Source organism: Lutra lutra, chromosome 11, assembly GCF_902655055.1.
Source record: "Lutra lutra chromosome 11, mLutLut1.2, whole genome shotgun sequence".
Classification (NCBI taxonomy): domain Eukaryota; kingdom Metazoa; phylum Chordata; class Mammalia; order Carnivora; family Mustelidae; genus Lutra; species Lutra lutra.
Window position 1 is genome coordinate 103110227 of NC_062288.1, and position 23894 is coordinate 103134120.

At 54.1% G+C, this 23894-nt stretch overlaps 1 protein-coding gene across 1 annotated transcript in view; it reads right to left on the reverse strand.

The window, feature by feature from the left end:
• SMARCD3 (SWI/SNF related, matrix associated, actin dependent regulator of chromatin, subfamily d, member 3) overlaps positions 1 to 15347 on the reverse strand; it is a 29986-nt gene extending 14639 nt beyond the window's left edge. Inside the window, exons 1-2 of the mRNA XM_047694667.1 lie at positions 15258 to 15347; positions 13263 to 13403 (exon numbers count right to left, since the gene is read on the reverse strand). Coding sequence (XP_047550623.1) covers positions 13263 to 13301 — 39 coding nt within the window. The 5' untranslated portion in view covers positions 13302 to 13403; positions 15258 to 15347. The remainder of the gene's footprint in view (positions 1 to 13262; positions 13404 to 15257) is intronic.
• Between the last annotated feature and the right edge of the window lie 8547 nt (positions 15348 to 23894).

A 23894-nucleotide genomic window follows, 5' to 3' on the forward strand; every position in this document is an offset into this window, starting at 1 on the left:
ACTGTCCCAGCTCCTGTCCTGCAGCCTAGGGGATGGGACACGGGGCACGGCTCGGCCTGGTGCAGGGGCAGGGAACCATCTTTGTCCACAGAACCATCTGTCCATAGAACCATCTTTGCTCCCCACCCATCTACCTCTGGACCAACACTGGCCTGTCTAGCTAGCTGCAGGGGCAAAAACAAGGGCTCCCTGGTCTCAGCCACCACACACTGTCAAGACCAAGGAAAAGCAAACCTCTCCTTCCCACCGCCTACCTCCCTCTACCAGCCTCCTAGCTGTTCCTCCCCTGCCCCCCCCAAGCCAGGGCCCAGGAAACCCACCCATCCCACAATGCCCTCAGGTCTGGCTGAAGCCATCTCTCCTGCCCCACCTGCACCCCACAGCTCCCAGGCCCCGCCCCTCCTTTCTCTCAGCAGAAAGAAGCCCCATCCCAGCACCTTGGAGGCCCTTCCTCTCCTGTCTCCCCCACAGCTCAGTGCTCCCTCATGGCCAGTGTTGGGACAGTCTCCTGGTGGCTTAATGTCACCCCTGGGAAGCTTCTGAGGCCTCAGCGAGTGCTCTGACTGGGTGCTCAGAGGGATTTCTGCCGACCACTACATTCTGAGGTCTGGGATGTCATCTGAGTGAAGAAAAATGGGCAGGAAAAAAATTCACGTACATCTCCTTGACGAATGTTTCTGGGAAATCAAACCAAATGTCAGCCGGCAGGGGAATGCATAGATAAAGCCTTCCTGGAAGCCCCCGGGGGACCTGTCCTCCAGGTCCCTGCAACTCCAGGTGAGTCAAGGGCCGCCGGCCCCGCCCACAGGGTCTGAGGGTGCTCTTCCGCTGCCTGGGTGGGGGCCAAGAGCGCCCTGCCCCTCCCCTCCTGGCTCGACCCTCCACCGGTATCTCCCCCGTGGTCAGCCTTGAGTGCACCTCCCTCCCTGAATGTGTCCGACCCTACAGAAGCCCCGGACTCCCCTTAGCTGCATCCCCAGCTCTGTAAGCCTCTGTGGGGGTCCCCCTTCTTCTCCCATCTCCCAATGCAAACCCTTCTCCTGTGTGGTCTGTCATAAATAAAATTTCCAATCCGCTTGGCCACTTCGGAGAACGGCCCATTGCCCTCTTGTGAGAGAAGCCCCTCCAGAAACCACTGACCCCCGGACTGTCACTGGCCGTGGCACTATTTTCCCCAGAGCACCCCTGCCACTGGCCTCAGCACTGATACCCATCTTCTTCTAGCTGCTTTTCGGGATCTTTGTGGATGGCCCTTGCCACACCTCGGGTCTCTCGTTCCTCAGCCACCTCTCCTCTAGACATCCCCCACTTTCCCTCAGCCATTTGCTCCAAGTTACTTCTTGGGCCTTGTCATTCCAGCAGCTGCAGCCCCACACCCCGATATCAGCCTTAAGCACCCCACTCCGACCACCATCTCTTGTCCTTCCAGTGCCCTCTGTCCCGTTCCCTGATCCTCAAAGCCTGTGACTCCCCTGGAACCTTCTGGTCCATTTCTCTGACTAATAGCCCTCATCACAACTACACCATTACACAGGATTCTTTTTTTTTAAATTAGGATAAAACATAACATCAAATTCACCATTTCACCTTCTTTGCATATACTCTTGAGTCTCTTACTTAAGAGTCAAATCCAGCTTCACCAACTCCTGCCCTGTACTTGGCACCTGAATGTGACTGGAGAGACACACATAAGCCCCCTAATGGGGTCTCCCTGTCCAGGAGCACCCAGTTCTACCGGCCTCACCGGCTTCATGCTGCCCAGCTGTCCGGCTGTCCCTCCTCCAAGCACACCCTTTCCCGCTGTGCTCCCTACGTGAGTTTCCACATCTGCTGCCCCTCCCCTCTCCCAGCTGATGCCATTGCTTCTCTCACTGCGCTGAGTTCCAAAGAGCTTACTTAGCCTGGGGAACTCAGAGGACCTGACTTGGCCTAGGAAGGGTAGAGGTGAGCTGAGCCAAAGGCAGAGGGCCCCATCTGTGTGCAGAGGACCGCAGGTTTCTTGGGGGAAACAGGGCCCAAAGTGCGTGGCATCAAGAGGTGATGATCTTCGAGGCTGGTCTGTGATCAAGGATCTCACAGTCAAAGCCGGGCTCAGCCTCTCCGGTGTCCCCACACAGCATACCCTTTACTCCTGGGCTCAAAGAGCTGTGGCAATGGCCGAGAAGCCTCATGAAGACTCGTCGGGGAGGAGGCAGTAGGGAGCAGATGGAAGACATGGTCTCGGGACCTGCTGGGTGCACAGCCCCTGGTTCCACAATCTTTTGTAATTAATGCCAGCTGGTGCCCCCCGATAATGAGCCCCTCCCAGTAGCCCTTCAGCTAGCCCTGACCCCCTGCCCTTGCTCCCAGATCTGGGCTTCTGCTTTGGCCATTGCAACCTAGTCTGTCTTAGGACAGGGCTGTGACAATGAGGCTTTAACGCCCTATCCATCACTCCAGTTCTTCTGGGCCCTGTCCTCCCCCAGGTCCTGAACCCTCTGCCCTGGGCAGGGTCTCTACAGGCACCACAGTGTAATGATCTGAGCTTAGACTCCAGAACAGGACTTCTCAGCCTTAGCACCACTGACATCTGGGGCTGGATAATTCTTTATTGCGGGGGCTGTCTCACATATCCTGTGATGTTGGTACCATCCCCAGCCTCTACCCAGGAAATTCGACCAGCACACCCCACCCCCCTCCCCCATCCTCCAGTGTGACAAACAAAAATATCTCCCAGCGCTGTCTTTTGTCCCTGGAGGATGCCATTGCCCTGGGTGGAGGACCACTGATCTAGCGTCTGACGGTCCTGGGTTCACACTCAGCTCCTACCTTTGCACAAGTCCCTTCACCAGTCTGAGCCTCGTCTCCCCTGTTCCTAAGACAGGAAGCCCTACACCTGACTCACAGGTAGATGTGAGGCTTAGCGCGCAGTCGTGCACGTGCAGAACTGGAGACAGGGCCTGCCCCAGAGGAGACACTTAGTCTTCACCACGATTAGTAGCTCCTGGATGCTGAGCCCTTCTGACCCTGCGGGTGTGGCCCTCACTGCCCTGCCTTATCTCTGGGTCTGATCCTACTGCCCAACAGTCCCCACCTAGGAGACAGGTGAAAACAGGGAGCCTTCAGAGGCCCACCACTGCGGGACCATCCCAAATACCACGAGGTACCTCTGAGGGCTCCGCTGGGCAGTTATTCACAGTGGCTAATTCTGGTGAGTCGGGGAGCCCATGCAGAGCCTGTGTTCTACCCCAACTCCTGGAAGCTTCCTTGAGCTCAGGAAGTGGCATTGATATGCAGGACGGGTCCTACAGGGGAAGCTCATGTGTCGGGCCCAGAAACGTGGTAAGGACTGCAGGAAAGGTGGTGGGGGGGGACATTCAGAAGCCACCAAAAGCACCAAGGCCCACAGACTCACACCTAAGGATCCATCAGGGCAACCGCCAGGCCAGGAGAAGCTGAGGTTCAGAAGCTGGGGCTGAGGCATCTGGAGGAGAAGCTGGGCCTCCCCCCGCACCTGTCCCCTTCCTCCTCTGCTGTCCAGCCACACGTTTAGTGAGCACCTATTGTGTGACCACTCAGCGCCAAGTGCTGCTGGCTCCACGCGGCCCCATGTGGGGAAAGCTACAGCCGGGTGAGCGGCTGCTGTTCCAGAGGCCAAGGGAAAGAGAGGACCTCGGTCTTTCCTGCGGTGCGCATGAGCCTGGGTCACCTCCCAGATGTTCTAGTTGCCTAGAGCTTGTCTTCTTGCTCCTCCATGAGACAGGGCTCAGATCCCAAAGGCCACCATCATTGTCCCCCTGGCACACGTGGAATTGTGTCTCCCCCCACCCCCCACTGAACTCGTTTGGTGAAGTCCCAAACCCCCTCCCTCAGAACGTGTTCTTACTTGGAGATGGGGTCTTTACAAAGGAAATGCAGTTAAAAGGAGGTCAGTAGGGTGACCCTAATCCAATATGACCAGTGTCCTAGGACAGGAGAAATTTAGGACACAGGGACAGAGGGAAGATGTGTGACTGGGGGAAGACAGCCATCAGCAAGTCAAGGAGCAAGGCCCAGGGCAGATCTGCCCTCACAAGGAACCTCCCAAAGAACCCAGCCCTCTGCCGACACCTTATCCTCCAGCAGCCTCCGGAAAATACATTTCCAGGCTTGAAGCCCCCAGCTGTCTCCTTTGCTAAGGAAGCCCTAGAAGACTCACCCACCTCCCAACACTGCCTTCCCTCCTCCTGTGTTGGTCTTCGTGTAACCAGCCTACCCGTCCCAGGGCCACCCGCCTGTCCCCTCGCATCCCCCGGTCTGCCTGGGACCACCAAAAGCACGGTGCTGACAACAACGTGCTTATGAGCACAAGGCAGGGCCCGGCTGGGGGCCAGACCTCCTGAGCTTGTATCTTTCTGCCACCACCGACTGACGGGAATACAAAAGGGCCATGTTGTATCAACCTCTCTTCGCCTCAGTCTGTTTATCTGTAAAACGGGTACAGCGCCGCTTCCCCTCTCACCAGCTTAATGTGCACAGCAAGACAGTATGGGGGGGGCATGCAGGAGTTCTCGTCAAGTCCTAAGGGCCCAAATGAAACCATTGCTTAGTTAGCACGTCGCTCCTGGGCAAACACTCACCCTACTTTGGACTTTGAACTCACCGTCAATTAAAACCTCTATTCCCTCTCTACTCTGACTGTGCCGAGACGTGTCTCCCACCCTCTGCCTATCTGGATTCAAGAACAGGTGATGTATAGTTTTACTCCTGTTGATTTTCATCTTGTAGGAATCAGCCCATTATCCCAGCTTGGGAACCTGGGAGTCTCAGTTCGGCTATCTGATACATTTGCCATCCTTTCCAGCTGTGAGTCATTCATAGATCCATGAGCTCGACCTTCTCCCTTCATCCAGGTTCATGCTGACCGTACCGGAAAAGGACAGACAGACAAAGCCCTCTCTCCAGACAATCTACAACCTTTGGGCTGAGTCTTCAATTGGTAGCAAATTCACTCAATGGTAGTAACAGGCAGTGATGAGCTGGAGTGTCACGTTGGGAGTTTAAAATCAGCCATGGTAGGAGTATTTATACCAGGGAAATTGGCAAATAATACAAATCAGATTTCAGCTCCCCCTTCCCACCCTGTCAAGAGCCAGTTGTTAAATATTTACCCGCACATTCACCCACGTTCATGTGTCACACTCAAGATATTGGGAGAGACTTTGTCAAACACCTCCAAATTCACACATACATCTTCACGGAGCTTTCATAGCCTACCAAACAGTGCAGTATGCATTATTTAATTCAGTTCTTTGAACATCCCAGAAGTTAAAGGGCTGAATATCACTATACCCACTATACCCATTTTAAAGATGAGGAACATGAGGTTAATGATTGTCTCAGAGCCAGACAGGGAACTAGTGTCAAAGGCGGGGCTCAGACCACCGTGTTTGGATCTCAACTGTCACTGCTATTTTCGGCTTGACAATGAACTGTGCCCCTGCCCACTTCCCCCGCACCCACCGCCCAGTCCCCACTGTTGATTGTCACAAGTGCCCTGAATTCCATCACCAGCCACTGTTCTGGGTTTAATACTCAGTCTTTGAGGGGGATTCTGCAACTGGGGGTTCTACCTCCAGCCCTTCCTGTTAGTAGCATATCACTGGGATCCCTGTTTCTACCTGGGGGAGGACCCTCAAATTTTTTACAAGACTCTGCGCTCTGTTTAAAGTTCACCAATGACAAGAGACTGCTTAAAGTGACCCCAACTCAATGCAGTCTTTCTCAGCATGGGCTCCAGTGATACCAGGGACCCTCGAGCTCTCCAGGCTAGCAACGCTGACTTAGGGCTCTGGGCCCCAGGGCTAGAAGAGGAGACCAGTGCAGGGTGACAGCGTGAGAGGAGCCCAAGGAGGAAGCCGCAAAGACGACAGGTTTGGCGTAGCCTACACAGTGTCTTTCTCAAACACTTTTTTTAAAATCCTAAAGGGAGGGGCGCCTGGATGGCTCAGTGGGTTGGGCCTCTGCCTATGGCTCAGGTCATGATCTCAGGGTCCTGGGATTGAGCCCCGAATTGGTCTCTCTGCTCAGCGGGGAGCCTGCTTCCCCCTCTCTCTCTGCCTGCCTCTCTGCCTGCTTGTGATCTCTCTCTCTCTGTCAAATAAATAAATAAAATCTTTTTAAAAAAAATCCTAAAGGGGCACCTGGGTGGCTCAGTTGTTAAGCATCTGCCTTTGGCTCAGGTCATGATCCCTGGGTCTTGGGATCAAGCCCCATAGGGGGAAGCCTGCTTTTCCTCTCCCATTTCCCCTGCTTGTGTTTCCTCTCTCACTGTGTCTCTCTCTGTCAAACAAATAAATAAAATCTTAAAAAAAAAAACAAAAACCGGGGCGCCTGGGTGGCTCAGTGGTTAAAGCCTCTGCCTTCGGCTCAGGTCATGATCCCAGGGTCCTGGGATCGAGCCTCACATCGGGCTCTCTGCTCAGCAGGGAGCCTGCCTCCTCCTCCTCTCTCTCTCTGCTTGCCTCTGTGCCTACTTGTGATCTGTCAAATAAATAAAAATCTTAAAAAAAAAAAACCAAAAACTTTAAAATCTTTTTTTTTAAGAAAATTTTTTTTAAGATTTTATTTATTTATTTGACAGGCAGAGATCACAAGCAGGCAGAGAGGCAGGCAGAGAGAGAGAGAGAGAAGCAGGCTCCCTGCTGAGCAGAGAGCCCGATGCGGGGCTTGATCCCAGGACCCTGGGATCATGACCTGAGCCGAAGGCAGCGGCTTTAACCCACTGAGCCACCCAGGCGCCCCCAAAACTTTAAAATCTTAAGAATTGAGAGACTTCACCTAAAAAGCCAGATTTCCAGAATCTCTTAAAAAAACTGGAAATCTGGCAACAAAAGCCTACTAATATACTTGGAAACAATCAGCTGGAATCGGAGAGGGGCTGTCCCTTTTCAAAGTGGCAGGACTTCTCCAGTTTACCACCCCCACCCCCCATTTTGGGGTTGCAAACTCTAAAGCCCTAGGCACCCAGCAATGAATGTAAATGTAAATGAGTGGTGTGAGCTTTAAGCACCAGGACAACTAGCCTTTGACCTTAGGACTAGGTGCTGGGGTACCAGGGCTAGCTGCTTTGTCTCTTTGAGGGCCCATCTGGTCTGGGTCGCCGCACACCTCTGGGAGCTGGATGTGGTACACAGACCCCAAATGGGGTCTTGCATTAACCACTGGGAAGTTACTCAACCTCTCTGTGTTTCAGTTGCTCATCTTGAAAATGATGATGCTAATACTAGCATTTCCCTCATCGTCTCCGGGTGAGAATAAATCAGCTAAACCGTGACAGGTTCTTAAAACAGTTCCTAAAACTTGCAATGAGCTCAGTCAACACTGGTTGCCATACTTCCGCCCAGGGTCTGCTTGGCTTGTCTCCATCCCGCGGGAGCTGCTCTGGAGTCTCGGGGGACGGCTGAGGAAGAGAGAGGGCTGGACAGTGGGGGGCTCTACCTAACCACCCAACTCTGCACCTGAGTTCAAGATGTGGGAGCAGGGAGAGTGGGGTTCTCAGCTGAGGGGAGGAACGGCCCAGAGGCTGCTCGCTGACTCCAGGCCTTATGAGCCCACAGTGTAAGGGCGGTGAGAACGGAAGCTGGGCCTGGAATCAGGGAGGACACGGTTACAGGGTCTGCAGATGACGCATGGACGCCAAGCACCACATTTTAACCCACAGGCCAACGAGGGGCGCTCTGGCATTCACCACATGCTGGGTGTGGAGCTGAGTGCTCAGTATTTAGCATCCCTGTGGATCTTTCCAGAAGGGGCATCAAGACCCACCTTACACGGGGACAATGAGGCTCAGAGAACTACGTGCCTCTTCCCATGTCTGCCTAGCTGTTAAGGGGCACAGCCCACCTTCCAACAGAGCCCGGGGAGCCCCGAAGCCTGTCTGCCAGCACCAGGCAGCCCCACCCCCCTCTGGCTCTCCCAGTGGGCACCAAGGGCGAGAGCAGCCTGCCCAGGCCTCCAGGTGAGGAACGTCTGAGGAAGCCAGACCCAAATGTTCCCGAGAGCAGACCCAGGGAGTGTGGACAACTGCCTCCCAGTGTCTGGAGGCAGTCAGATGTCATGGAAGCAGAAAAGGGTTTATTCTCTAGAACTCCAACGGGCAAGAGCAGGGTCACAGGAAGTTAGACTCCCCTCACCATAAGAACAACTACGGATGGGGCACCCGGGCGGCTCAGCTGGTAAAGCCTCCCACTCTTGATTTCAGCTCAGGTCACGATCCCAGAGTCAGCTCAGGGAGTAGGGGGGATCGAGCCCCATGTCAGGCTCTGTGCTCGGTGGGGAGTCTGCCTGAGAGTCTCTCTCTCCTGCTGCCCCTCCCGCATCCCCTACCCCAGGCATGCTCTCTTTTTCTGCTCTCAAAAATAAATAAATAAATCTTTAAAACGAAACAAAACAAACAACTAAATTTTGTTTAGGAGCGTCTGTGAACAAGGGGAATAGGTCCTTTTGGAAAGGGACTGCTGCCCAGGCATGGGCCAAGGGCAGCTCAGGTGTCAGCAGGCCAAGGTGGGTAGGAAAAAAGGCCCACCCTTGGGTTGTGGGGTGTAGAGAGGGCAGGGTCAACCGTACAGAAGGATCTCAGGGTCCTCTTCTTTTTCTTTCCTTTTTTTTTTTTTTTTTTTTTGGCAGAGAGAGAGAGCACGCAAGCAAGAGAGTAGGGTAGGAGCAGAGAGAGAGGGAGAGAGAGAATCCTGAGTGGGCTCCACACCCAGCATAGAACCCAACGTGGGGCTCAATCTCGCAACCCTGAGATCATGACCCAAAGCAAAATCAAGCGTCAGACTCTTAACTGACTGACTGAGCCACCCAGGTGCCCCTCAGGGTCCTCTTAAGCTCAACTGTCAGAGGCACCTCCTGCCCACCCCACCCCTCCCTGCTTCATACACGAAATATTTTTCTGAATTGTGCTGAACAAGACAGATGCTGCCTGTGCCTTTAAGGAGCACTACAACGAAATCTTTACATTTTGGGTACATGCTACAAGCTCTAAGCAGGTGGGACTTCATATCTCATCAGGGTGGGAGAAAGTGTCCCTGGAAGAAGTAGCATTTGAGGGGCGCCCGGGTGGCTCAGTGGGTTAAGTCTCTGCCTTCTGCTCAGGTCATGATCTCAGGGTCCTGGGATCGAGCCCCGCATCAGGCTCTCTGCTCAGCAGGGAGCCTGCTTCCTCCTCTCTCTCTGCCTGCCTCTCTGCCTACTTGTGATCTCTGTCTGTCAAATAAATAAATAACATATTTAAAAAAGAAAAAAAAGAAGTGGCATTTGAGTCGACACTTGAAGGATGAGCAGATTTGGGCAGGTGAAGGGAACTGGAAGCGTGTTGCAGGCCAAGGGAACAGCATGTGGGAAAGCCCCAAGTGAGGACAGGCACTTGAGGCCTGAGAGGAAACGGAAGACAGAAGAGATCAGGTCTGTGTTGCAGGAAGCCTGGTGGGCGGGGGGCGGGGGGCAGTGAGGACGGGCCCAGACTGAGAGCGGGGCACCACTCAGTGGCCACCTCCGTGGTCCAGGCAGGAGACAACAGCGGCATTACTGAGACTTAAGCGGATAGAACTGAGATGTGTCTAGGAAATCAAGTCAAAGCAAAGGAAGAGGGGATCGTTCCAGTGGAGAGACAAGGATCGGGGAGGGTCAAATGGGCTTGAGCTTCCGCGTGTCTGTCGGCACTGTGGCCAGCCCCGGCCCCACCAGGGAGGGGACCCCATGCTCTTGTCATCATGTGTTCACGGGGAGCCCTCTACTCTGTTCCTCCGGAGAGAAACTCTGGACTAATCCTGCCATCTCGCCCACCCCTTGGGAGGGTCTCTCTGCCTGAGGAAGTGGCGCCGGGGGTGGGGGGTGGGGGGGGAGGCGGGGTCTGACCTTTATTGGACAAGTTCCTCTCCTAGTTCGGGGTAGTGACTTCATGGCTGCCCCCTGCAGCCTGCCCTTCCCTTTGGGTCGCGTCTGTTGGCAGGAGGGAGCCCCTCTCTACCTGATCCCATGCCCCAGACAAGCAAACCCAGGTTAGGGTGTAGGGTCGCCTGCTGCGTCCCAGCCTCACGCTCAAGCTTCTTCTCCAGCCCCGCGGGCCCCGCGGTGAAGCCGGGATGTCCCTGACACGAGGGCCCGCTTCTCAGCAGGCTCCCCCACTAAGGTATAAGGCGAGTGGCCCGACCCGCCCTCTACCCAGACTCGCTGCTGGGATGGTGCCGGGCCAGGTCTCTATGTTCCTACGAGGATGTTACCCTTCCCCAGGAATGTGACTCTACTTCGTCCCCAATTTTAAACAGACCTTCCTGCTGCCTGATAGTTCTCAAAACTATCGTAATACTAGCTTGTCGGGCTCTTCCTGAGGCAGGCCGTGTCTTCCTCGAGTCCTTCTAACTTACATCTTGGCATTGACCATGATCAGCAACACTGCCGTGGCTGCACACTATTGCGTGGATCTTTCCCTTGGCCTAGGAAACCCGCGCTTAGTTCTGCCGCCCAGTGTCCCCCTCACGTCATCACACAGGAGACACTTCTCGGGGTCACAGGGCCCGGAATCACAGTGTCTCTCAGCAAACGGTCTGGCGTCCTGGGCAGTGTGAATGACATGTGCGCCCCGTTTTTCTCACTGCAGAAGGGGTCTTGGGACCTCAGGCTTGTGTTTTGTGCACTAATGTGATTCTCGGCTCCCACATATATTCCGTCCCCTGTATTCCCAGTGCCCTGACTTCCTCACTACAGGTGTCTCTGCAAGTGCCTCTGACCCTTTCTGGAGAGAGCTGGAGCCCAGGCATGTTTTCCTGCATCTTCTTGTCTCTGACTCCTCCCCTCCCCACAGTACGCTGCTCCTTGCTCCAGGCCCCAGAATGTTCTTTGGTCTGGAAAGAAGGCTGACATGGGAGATGATCCAAGTTTGTAAATTCCAGGAAAGGCATGAGCGGGACACATGCTCCTAAGACACATGCTCAGATTTCCTGGAAGTTTAGGTAACCAAGAAATTGGTTTCATGGCCTGGGAAGCCGGTCAGGAGGTGGGCCAGGCTGAAGTGAGCAACTAGTCTCCCGCAGGGTCTTTGCAAGTGACCAATGCTCTGCGCAGCCCTCGCCAACCGGGACACCATGCCCACAGCCCCGGCTTCCCCCAGAGTCGCTCAGCCGCATGCCCACCAGCAGCGGGCGGCCACCTCTGGCGCGGTCACCCGCGAGGGCTCAGAATCCAGCGGAACCTGCGGGCCCTTCACTCTTCCCCTGCGTCTGCAACTCAGCCTTCTCTCGTGACACCTCCTGACACCGCCTCCCGGGACCCCCCCTCCTGGTGACACCTTCAGCTCATTACCTCCACCACTTAACGCTCCCTAATAACGAGCTCTCACTCGCAATCACACTGGCAGCGCCCGGGCAAAGACAGCCTCCAGCTGCTGCACGCCTGGGCCCGCGCCCACCGCGCTGTCTAGACGCGAGCACGGGGCCTGTCAGCATCCAAATGACAGCACGTGCCCCAGCCGTCAAGCGTCAAAGCCGGCTCCATTCCCGGGGACTGCACACACTGAATGAAGCCCAATTTCATGTTAATGAGGCTCCAGAACAAAATGCCAGGAGCTTCCTCCAGCACCTTCCTCCTTACCCCCTCACATGGGGAGGCCCCCGGGGGTGTCAGGACCGACCCTCCATTCACCTTGTGACCAGGTGTCATCAGGATGTACCCAAAGCACTCAGAGCCTCCAACCCCCACCACCCCGCCAAGGCTCCCCACCCCTGCGGCCCATCCTTTGGGGTGATCACCTCCTTCAGGCATGATCTGGATCAAACCTGGCCACTGACCTCCTGCTGCTGGGGAGCCGGCTTAGGGCTCAGCTCAATGCACCCCAAATCAGCGGCAACTCACAAGGACTCGCCATGCGGGGGAACCCCGGCTCTAGGGTACCCCCTGGGGAACCCCACTGCTCAGCAAGTCTCCACACTGAGACACCAGAGGCCTTTTGAGAACTTCCGAGTTGCCCAGAAAGTACACCGGCTTGCACCTTTTGTTTAGGACTCTGCGTTAAAAAACCGACCCCTGCAAGCTGAGGAGCCTGTCCATGCTTAACCTGAGACAGTGCTCAGGTTGTGGGGAAGAGGCAGGACCTTTGTTCGCGGCCTTGACTCTGTTCCCCCAGTGGCCAGCATCAGGTGACAGCCCCGGGCTCCCCCAGCTGCCCAGGCAGAAGAGAATTCCTCTGCTCTTTCTGAGGAAGCAGAAGCTGGGAGAGCCACCGTCATTTCACCCAGCCCCTGCCCCCTGAAAGCCCACTGCAGGCTGCCCCTTTCGGGGCCTTGCCCCTCCTCAGAGCCCTGGGGCCTGAATGGTCCACTGGGGCGCTCCCCACAGGCTTCAGGTCCTGAGGGCAGGGACTAAGTCCCCCCAGCACCCAGCCTGTCACAGGAGACTCCCACTAGTGATGTAGCCAGGATGACACATGGGGCTGGGCAGGCCTCAGACCCGGCTCCTGCCCTTCCCCACAGCCGAACAGGACTCTGAAGCAGGCAGCCTTTCCACCCAGGTCCTCGGTGCTTCCTTCTGGACCAGGGGCACCAATGTGGTACTAGCCTGGCCACACTCCTTGTACTCTGCCAAGAGGAGGCCCAGGAACATCCAGCTCGCATGTGATGGGCCTGGAGCGCCTCTGAGTCGGAGGCCTGCCTGGGGGCAGCCCCAGGCTGACCCCACCAGAGGCCACGTGACCGGCTGCGGCCATCTCCCCTTCCCGCGGAGAACAAACCCCTGTCTGGGTTCTGGAAGGATTTTAGAAGTTTGCCAAAGCAGGTCTGGGGTTAGGTTTCGGGAGCCCAAGTTGTGCTGGGCATCAGCGGGGTCCCCCCAGCCAGCAGCGAGCATGTGTGGACACACGCAGGTGAGGATGGGGGAGGTGTGTGTCTGTGTGTCTGCGAATGGGAGGAAATGAAATAACCCAGAGCCCCAGGCCCTTTTCACCTGACCCAAAAACTGGTATCAGGCCCACCGGGTTCCTGGCTCAGAACAGCTTTGATAGGCAGGACCCAGGGAGCCAGGAGGAGACGGGCCCTCAGGAGAGGCCGTGCAAGGGTGGAAGATGTCAGCAGGGTCTGGGGGGGTGGCCCCAGTGGTGGGAGGAGATAGGAAGCAGTGTCACAGGTCTGCCTTGGGCAGGGCAGAAATGCCCAGAGGGGGCCTTTGGGTATGACCAGAGGCCAAGAGCCAGCACCTCTCAGTGGGGTCCCAGGGCTCCTGCTCCTGGATTTGGGGGGGGCAGCGCCTACCTGTACCACGGCGGGTGGGTGCTGAAGGCCTGGAGTCATAGGTGGCGGGGTCCTGCAGCGGGGGAGTCATCCAGTGCCCCCTCGGTGCCTGGGCCCAGAGCCCACTGCGCCTGCAGCACCAAGGGCCATTGTGAGGAGAATCTGAAAGGAGAGGGCAGTGGGAGGGGAGGGCCAGACCCTGAGGCGCGAAGGCAGAGTCCAAATGGACTTCTGAGGACTGGGGAGGAAGCCTGAGGGGGTCGGCCGGGTGGACCAAACTCCGTGACAAGGAGGTCTGAGAAAGAAAACAGGAGATGTGTGGAAAGGGACCAGGATGGAGGGGACAGGCAAGGGCCAGAGAGGGCTCCTGGGGAGGTAGGGGCGGGAGCAGTGTGAGAGCAGGAAGCAGTCAGCACAGACCAGGTCTTGAGGGACTGAGCTGGAAGGACAGAGCAGAGAACCCAGGCAAGACCCAGGCCTGGAAGGGGAGACAAGGTTTGGGGACTTGGCGATACGGGGAGGAAGGGAGGAGCTGGGCCTCGGACGCACTGGGCATGACCGTCAGGCCCAGACGGGACCTGGATGGCTCATGGAGCCCAGAAGGGACATCCGAGGGAATCCCGAGGTGGCAGCCACCTGGAGTAGGCCTGTTCTCAATCCACCCACCATGTTCAGCCCCCCCACCCCCACCCCTCACTGCCCCTCCCTGCAGTTTCAGCCCTCCTGCAGCAGCCACAAGGCCACAGGCTGGCCTCAGGACCCAATTGTGAACTCAAGTCCTTGAGCAGGTAGAGCGTGGGGGATGAGGTAAAGGCGTTGCTACAGGTATGGGGTGGGGGGCGGCTGAGAGTGGTTCAGGGTCACACGTAGGCGTAGGCGGTGTTGGCCAGGAGGCTACTCAGATAAGTGTGAGGGGGCGGGGCCAGCAATGAGAGGAGGAAGACGCTAATGGAGAGAGGTTACCAGCCCACGGGGTGGGGGGTGGGGTGCCCTACAGGAAGGCTGAGGACAGAGGGACAACCTGAATGGGAGAGAGGTGTCCAGGCAGGGGAGAGGAGGGAAGGTGCCAGGCAGAGGGAAGGAGGGGAGGTGCTAGGCAGGGCAGAGGAGGGGAGGTGCCAGGCAGAGGGAAGGAGGGGAAGTGCCAGGCAGGGGAATGGGTAGGAGGGAGAGGATGCCAGGCAGGAGCAGGATGGGAACATGCTAGGCAGGGAGGGGTGGCAGGCGAGGGGGAGGAGTAGGTGGAGGCGATCGGGGAGGAGGGAAGGTGCCAGACATGAGGGAGGAGAGGAAGGTACCAGGCGGAGGAGTGCCAGGCAGAAGGAAGGAGGGGAAATGCAGGTGGAGGGAGGACGGGAAGGTTCCAGGTAGGGGAAGGAAGGAAAGAGGCCAGGCAGAGAGGAGAAGGGGGAGGTATCAGAGAGGAGGTAAGATGGGAGTTTGGCAGTCATGGAAGGGGTGAAGAAAGGGGGTAGGGGGAAGCGAGAACCAGGCTGAGGGTGGGGGAGGTGCCAGGCAGGGGGAGGAAGAGAGTGAGGAGAGGGGGAGAGATCAGGAGAGGAGGAGGGGATGGAGATGCCAGGCGCCGGTGGGGGCGGGGGGGGGGGTGCCAGGTAATGGGAAGTGCCAGGTAAGAGGAAGGTGCCAGGAAGGGGTGAGAAGGAAGATGCCAGGCAGGGGGAAGGAGGGATGCCAGGCAGTGGGGAGACCAGAGAGAAGCCAGGCAGGGAGGAGAGCCGGGAGAGGCCAGGGGGGGCGGAGGGGGATGTCAGACGGGGGGAGATGCCAGACAGGGGGGAGGAGGATGCCAGGCAGGGAGGAGAAGGGATGCCAGGCAGGCGGGAGCAGAGGAGATACCAGGCAGGGGGGAGGAGGGATGCCAGGCAGGGGAAGGAGGGATGATGCCAACAGAGGCAGGACGGGTACTGCCAGGCAGGGAAGGCGGGGGCGCCGGCGCAGCGCGGCCGGGCGGCGTCTCCGAAAGGGCCTGGGGGCCGCGCAGCGCGGGTCGCTCACCTGCTCCCCCGGGACCCCGGCCCCGGAGCACAGCCGCCCGCTCCCCGCTCGGCGCTCGGCTCGGCCCGGCGCCTGCGCCGCTGCAGCCCGGAGCGGGGGAGGCGCAGGGAGCGTCTGCAAAGAGCGAGGAGCTTAATAATGAGTTAGGGATCAGAGCAGGCAGCGTCGCCCATCCATCCGAATGTGCGATCACCACGTTGGGAGCATTGCCACCCGCCCTGGCCAAGTCCATTGTGATCCTCGGCCCGTGCACATATGATCCTCAGGTCTGTAGGGGCCCCTAGGCGCCCACCGATCCACACAGACCGTCGGAGCATCCTAAGTGACAGCAGACAGTACCTGCTCTCGAGACCACATGCACATTTGCACATACACGGGGGCGGGGGAGGGGGTGACGGTTCCACTCCAGGTTCAGAACCAGGCACTAACTGATGACCCCTCCTCCTACCTTTACGCACTAGCCCTTGCCCCACATCCAGTCACAGGAGCCAACCCTGGTCACTCCATGGGGTATCCCAGGAGTCACTGTCAAAGCACCAGTAGCAGCTAGCACAGTGCCTGGCATTTGGTAGGGGGTCAGCTCTTACCTGCTGAAAAAGATGAGCCTCAGAGAGCCTTAGGCAAGGTCCAGAGCTAGTGGGAGCTCCCGCAGGGAGGAGCCAGCAGGTGAGGACTTTGGGACAGAGTCCTGGCAGCCCTGAGGTGGAGCTGTGATAGAGACCCGGGTCAGTGGGGTCCTGCCCCCTCAGATTCCTCCTCTGCCCTGGATGCCTAGCCCAGCCCCATCTGGGCCACTCCCTTGCGCTCTGGGCATTTGGGGTTCCTGGGCTCAGGCGCTGTCTGGGCCTCTACTGCGCCTGACATGAGCTGACTTGGAGGTTTTTCCACCTCCGCTGTTTTTTTTTCCTGGTCATTATGTTTTACTTAATTTTTTTTCTAATTGTGTTAAACTACACAGAACACAAAATTCACCATCTTCGCCACTTTTCAATATACGGGTCAACGCTGTGAAGTGTATTTACCTTGCTGTGCAAACCATCGCCAGAACTCTCTCACCTTGGAAACCTAAAACTCTGCCCATTAAACAATTCTTCTCTCCCCCCAGATCTTGGGCACTGTCGTTCTACTTTCTGTTTCTATGAATTTGATTACTCTTGGTACCTCATATGAATATATTCATATGCATTTGCCCTTTTGTGACTGGTTTATCTCACCGGACAGCATGTCCTCTAGGTTCGTGCACGCCGTCCCCGGTGTCAGCACTGCCTTCCTCTTCAGGCAGAAGGAGCTTCCATTGCGTGGATGGGTACAACCTATGGATGGGTGTCAACCACATTTCGTTCATCCATTCGTTTCTCCATGGGTAATGTTGCTTACACCCCCTTTAAAACAGGTTGCCATTAAACCGGACAGAAACACACTCCCGCGCAGCCAGGGAAGACATTCTCGCCTCCCAGCCCCTTTCAGCACCTGTCGTCCTATTTTCAGGACCCTTCCCCAGAGGACAGCAGAGCTTTGGCTACTCAGCAGACCCACTGTGGCCTTTCTACCCAAATTTGCTTACGTAATGCGCTAGATCAAATGTATTCCTGTGTTCTTTCTAGTGAAGGGACCCCGGGGTCCCTGCTAACAGTTCCATGCTGTCTTTCCTAGGAACGTTTATCTCCTAACAAGGGACTCTTGGAGGTGCAGGGAAAGGACAGGTGCAGTGGACATTTTGAGGCGGGGAAGGATTTGCTCAGTGACCTGGGGGACAGGGAACATGGAAAGTGATGTGGATAATGGGGTCTGAAGGGGCTTGAAAGATCTCCAATGACCTAGACCTTGGTGTTGAGGTTAGTGCTGGAACCTTCACTCCTGTGGGCAGAGGAGTCTGTTCAGGGGTGGTACACACCCTCCTGTCTCTCCCCCCACCCCGCCCCTTCTGCCCTCTCCCCTCCACCACAGTCATTAACCTCATGCAACAAGCCCTTCTATGGGACAAGCAGTTCGTTCGGAAAGTGAGGCAACGTGACTGGGTTCCTACACGGGGGTGTGTGTGTTGGGGGGCTGGTCATCAGAGGAGGCCCCCAGAGGGAGAACAGGCGGGCAGGACACAAGGAGAGGCAGCCTCAAGTGGGCAGGCTGAGTGCTGGCCTAGGCCTGGCCAGACGGGACAGTGCAGGCCGCCAGCTGGGCAGTCCTGCCTCTCCTTACCCTGTGCCCACACCCTGCGCCCCCCCCTTTTTCCTCCTACTCACGGTCTGTCCATCAGTGACAAAGTTATCAAAGGTTAAGCCACTGGCTGTTCTTTACGACTTCCCAGGTAGGTGGGGCTGCATGTTTCTATCTCAGTACTAATACCTTGTTTGTAGGTCACTGATATCTTGTCCGTCTTTCCTTCTGGACTGGGAGCTCCAGGAGGGTGGGACTGGGGGTTGTCGGGCTAGCACAAGCCCGGTGCAGAGGAAGGCCTAGTAAATGTTTGGAGGCAGCTCTGGCCACAGGAGGGCTGGCAGTGGAGGCCTAGGAAGCCAGGGGTGAGGCTGAGCCAGAGGTGGGGTGGGACAGGGCCGGAAACGAGAGGCAAAATTCAGCCATTCGTGAGACCAGCCGCTGTTCCCTGCAGCACTGCTCGTAGAGGAAGAACTTGGAAATACCTAAATGTTTGCCAATCGGTGACAGATTAAATAAATTGTGTGACAGGTGTAAACAGGTGATAAGAGACAGGATAAACAGGTGACAAGATAAATACATCCTTCAGTGAATGCTATCAAACAATGCGGAAGCTCTCTACGTACTGACAGAGCAGGATCTCGAAGATAAGGGAAGTGGGAAAAAGCGAGACCCGCGGAACTGTGTGTGCGGGCGCGCGCGCGTGTGTGTGTTTGTATGTATATGAACACACAGTCCTCTAGAAGGGTACGAAAGGAGAGGGCCTCTGGTGAGTATCTGGAGTGTGGGATGGGTAGAGTGAGGCTTGGTTTCCACTCTGTGTTCCTTTTTACCTTTTTAATTTAGAAGTAAAAGTTTATAGAAATCACCCATATCATCATTTATACTTTCAAATTACACTGAGCACCCACTATGTAAGATCAGGCCACACATCTATGTGTCTTTGATCATGAACCCGTATGGGACTCTTCATCAGTTCATTTTTTTTTCTTTTAAGATTTTATTCATTCGTTTGAGAGAGAGAGATGGCGCATGTGCACAAGCAGGGGAGAGGCAGGAGGAGATGGAGAAGCAGACTCCCCGCTGAGCATGGAGCCCACAGGGCTCAATCCCAGGACCCCAAGATCATGGCCTGAGCCAAAGGCAGATGCTTAACCATCTGAGCCTCCCGGGCAAGCCACCCTTCTCTTACTTGTTTTGCATTTCTGCCCCCAGCTTGTCTTATGGTATGTCCAGCACTGGACTAGGCTCTGTGGGCAGGGATGAACGAGACACCTCTTGACTGGATGGGGGATTAACGCATGGAAGCAACTCTACCATGCCAGGGAGAAGGGCTGGAGTACAATCACAGAGGCCAGTCCCAATGCTGGAGGGGACAGAAAGTGGAATGGAGCTGGGGCGTGAGGGGATTAGTGCTTCATGGGGACAGAGTTTCTGTCTGGCAAGAAGAGAGTCCTGGAGACGGGTGGTGGACACGGTTGCACAACAGTGTGAATGTATTTAATGCCACTGAACCTCACACTTACACATGGCTAAGATGGTACATTTTAGGTGGTGTGTCTTTCACTATAATTAAAGCACATAAAAATAGGGGTTATCCTGTTTAAGACATTGACTACAGTTAATAATACTGTATCTCATATTTGCAAGTTGTTAAGAGAGTTGATCTTTTTTTTTTTTTAAAGATTTTATTTATTTATTTGTCAGAGAGAGAGGGAGAGAGAGCAAGCACAGGCAGACAGAATGGCAGGCAGAGGCAGAGGGAGAAGCAGGCTCCCTGATGAGCAAGGAGCCCGATGTGGGACTCGACCCCAGGACGCCGGGATCATGACCCGAGCCGAAGGCAGCTGCTCAACCAACTGAGCCACCCAGGCGTCCCAAGAGAGTTGATCTTAAAGGCTCTCATCTCAAGAAAAAAGAAATTGGTAACAATGGGAAGTGATCATTAACTAGATCCCTCCATACCCTCCTCCCATGAGAACAGAGAAAGTGCAAAGATTCCAGAAACTGCTCTGAGATTTAGTCAGATTTATTTCTGATTTAGTGTTTTTCTTCTCTTCAAGAGTCCTCCCGCCCTGCCCACCTCAAGATATCCTGTTTAAGCTTTGGGCCCCATAAGACCTCGGTCTGGTCCTGGCTGAGCCAGGTCCTGAACTGGGAGTGCTTTTCTTTCTCGGACAACTTTTGTTTTCCCTGAAGTTTACGATTAGCCTTTTTAAAATAAATGATTTTTTAGAGCAATATTAGTTTCATAGTAAAACTGAGTGGAGAGTACAGAGAATTCCCATATACCCCTGCCCCTCCCCTCACCCTTCCCCCACCCTCCCACTACAGAAATGGCACACCACCAGAACGGGACATTTGTTCCAATCAGGGAACCCACACTGACACATTGTTATCACCCAAAGTTCACAGTTGACATTGGAGTTCACTTTCCTTGTTCATTCTACAGATTTGGACAAATGTATAATGATGAATCCACTACCATGGTATCATACAGAATAATTTCACTGCCCTAACAAACTTCTATGCTCTGTCTATTCCTCCCTCCCTCCCCACAACCCCTGATCTCCACAGTTTTGTCTTTTCTAGACTCCCACATAGTTGGAAGCATACAGTATGTACCCCTTCAGAGTGGCTTCTTTCCGGAAGTAATATGCATGTAAGTTTCCTCCATTCATATTCTTCTTGTGGCTTGATAGCTCGTTTCTTTTTAGAATAATATGACAATGGGGCACCTGGGTGGCTCAGTCGTTAAGCGTCTGCTCTGCCTTCAGCTCAGGTCATGATCCCAGGGTCCTGGGATCCAGCCCGGCATCGGCATCGGGCTCCCTGCTCAGTGGGATGCCTGCTTTTCCCTCTCCCTCTGCTGCTCCCTGTACTTGTGATCCTTCTCTCGCTTTGTCTCCGTCAAATAAATAAACAAAATCTTTTAAAAATATATAAAAGAGAATATGGCATTGTAACAGTAACAATTATCTCTTTTTGAAAAATCGTTTCCTTAGTTTTCTACATACTTATAAAATCAACCCCAAGTCTCTGTTGATGGACTATCTAAGTCCCCTCAAGGCATTCAGATTCTATAGGCTCTCCTGGAGCCCTCTGACCTATTTCAGTCTGGACCGGTTGCCCACAGCTGTTATCCTGGAATTTCCTTTCAATATAATCTTGGGAATTCCCCTCCCCTCTCTACTGTTCTGTAATCCCCTCATCAGATAGGTACTGAGCGCTTACTGCCCGCCCTCATTTTAGGTACTGGGATACAGCAAAGAACACCATGAAACAAAGGTTTGGAACTTACCTTCAAATGGGAAGAACAAGCAACAGGTAAGAAAAATACGTGGTATGTTCATCCCAGCCCTCAAGGCTGGTCCGATATTCGATCAATGTAATCTACCATATCAAGAAGCTCTTACAGAAGAAAAATCACATAATCACATCAACTGATGCAGAAAAAGCCTTCCAGAAAATTCAGCAGCGAAAAGGCAATCTGAGGAGTTCCAAGATGACGCAAATGTGCCACACCTTGGTGGTTCCCAAGGATATGTCTGCATCCTAATGCTCGGAACCTGTAAGTGTTAACTTATTTGGAAAAAACGTCTTTGCGGAGGCAATTAGATTAAGGATCTTGAGATGAGGAGATTATCCCGGATTATCCCTGTGGGCTCTAAATGCCATCCCAAGTGGCCTTGTAGGAGAGAGGCCAGACGTTGCACACGCACACACGGAAGGTGATGTGAAGGCGGAGCAGAGAAGATGGCGCCCACCAGACACCACAAGCTGGAAAAAGCAAGGAACGAATTCTCCCCTAGAGCCTCTGAAGAGAGTAGGGCTCTGCCTATGCCTGGATTTAGAAATTCTGGCCTCCAGAAATGTGGGAGAATAAATTACTATTGTTGTAAGCCACCCAGTTGGTGATGATTGTCATAGTACCTGCAGGTACCTAACACACCCCTACAGCGATGTCCTAGTTGCGATATTGTACTATAGTTTTGCGAAATGTTACCACTGGGGAAACCTGGATGAGGGATACACAGGGCCTCTCTGTATAATGGCTTACCACTTCATGTGAATGCAGAATTATCCCAAAATAAAATGTTTAGGGGTTTCTGACTGGCCTAGTTGGAAGAGCATGAGACTCTTGATCTTGGGGTGGTGAGTTCGTGGCTCATGCCGGGCACAGAGCTTACTTAAAAAAAATTTTTTTTTTCATTGAAAGAAGCAACCAACAGCTTGGGGCGCCTTGGGTGGCTCAGTCGGTTAAGTGCTGCCTTCGTCTCAGGTCATGATCCTGGAGTCCCAGATTGAGCCCCTCATGGGGCTCCCTGCCCAGTGGGAAGCCTGCTTCTCCCTCTCCCATTTCCCCTGTTTGTATTTCCTCTCTTGTGCTGTCAAATAAATAAAATATTTAAAAAATAAGAAAATAAAGAAATAAAATCTTAAAAAAAAAAAAAAAAACCAGCAGCTGAGAAGCGAGATGAGAAGTTTGCCGTGGGGAGCAGGGAGGCCACCAAGGTGCTTAGTCCCTGGATTTATGGGCCTGGTGAGTTAGAGGAGCTGCGCTGTAGCGGGAGGCTCCGAGGTCACAGAGGTGATGGCATCTGTGAGTATGGGCGGGGGGTGGGGGGCATAAAGGGCCTTGGAGGCTATTTGGGGGACTTTGTGTCTTACTCTGAATGAGATGGGAAACCACTGGAGGATCTGAGCAAAGACGGACACGATGGACCAATATGACTGCCATGCTGAGCAACCGCTGTATGGGGAGAACCAAAAGCAGGGGGACCAGCTAAGAGGCTATCTGAGTCATTCAGGTGATGGGCCATGGCAGGTTTGAACAAAAAGTAGTAATCAAGATGGTGAGGAATGGTTGCATTCTGAGTATATTTTGAAAGCAGAGTCAAGGGCATTTGTTCTCAGAATGATCATGGGTAGGAAGGAAGAAAGGAGTCATGATGGGTACAAGGATCGGGCCTGAGCCTGGCTGGAAGGCTGGGAAAGGCTGGGAGGAGTGTTGGAGGAAAAGATCGGGAACCCCATTTTGGACATGACCGATTACGCATTCAAGAGAGATGTCAAGGTAGCATTTGGATGTAGGATTCTGGAGTTTAGGCTGGAAATAGACATTTAGGAGTCACCATTTAGGAAGCATTAATGCCGTGAGACAAGTGCCCTAAGAGGATGAGGAAATCCAAATCCTGAGCCTTGGGTGGGTTCAGTGTTAAGAGCTTGGGTATAATGAGAAGCCAGGAAAAGATGCTGAGATGTATCCATCTCAAATTAGGAGGAAGACAGGAAGAATGTGGTATCCTGGAAGCCAAGTCAAGAAAGGATTCTAGGGGAGAGAAGAGTGAGTTGTGTTAAATATTGCTGATGGCCACTAAAGTTGAAGACTGGTCATTGGCCATCGACAATAGCAATGAAGAAGCCATTGGTGAACTTGAGGACAACAGCTTTGGCAGGTCTGTGGGGCAAAATCTGGAAAGCAAATGGGAGAAAAGGAATTACAGACACAGGTACGGACAACCCTTTAGAGAATTTTTGCTGTAACAGAGAGAGAAAAGTGGGGCAGTAGTTGGAGGAAGAAATGGGGTTGAAAAGTTTTCCTTAAATTGGGGAAGTTAACAGCATGTTTGTAGCCAGGAGAGGGGAAAAAAATCAATGATGCTGGGAGGGAAAGTACTTCGGGAACACTCTCCTGGACTAGGTAAAGGGGGAAAGCACGGGCTACTCATCCACAGTAGCAGCTCTCTATGTTGGATGTATGTAAACATCATCCAGGAAACATTTCAAGACCCTTATGCCTAGGCTGCAACCAGCAGATTACGTTGGGGTCTCTGGGGTGAGCTGGCAGAGAACCGCAGAGAAAAGCATGCAGACAGAGGCTGGTAGATGGGACGGGCAGTTGAAGGAACTTATGGGAGCTCCCTGCTGACTGCTGCTATTTCCTCAGTGAAATGAGGGGCATGCTCATCAGCTAATCTTGAGGATGAAGGAGGAGATCCTGGGGGGACAAGGAGAAGATATGGTGACTCAGGCATGGGAAGGTAATAAGGTCTAGGGGTGAGACCATGAAAATGGTCTGGGGGTGGGGTGGGGTGGAGGACAGAGTCATTTTAGGAGAGGAGTTGAAGCAACTGAGGTCAGCATACTTGGAAGTATCCTGTATATGGATATTCAAGTCATCAGGAATTAAGATGGGAGTGGTGGTAGGAGGATTCTCTCTTGACTTCAGTCAGTGTAGGTGCGCAGCTGGAGTGGGAACATCTCTACCATGACCCTCACCTTGCACATTATGCTTCAGCAAACCTGAATTACCTAAAGGTCCATAGTACTGTGCGGCAAGTCCTATTTCTTGCATCTTATGTAATTTTTCCTCCTTAATTTGTTTGGATGGTACATCCTAGTTTTATTATGTATGTACACATTTATTTTTTTAAAATTCTGTATGTATATATTATTTTTATAAAAGCTCTAATTGAGAGG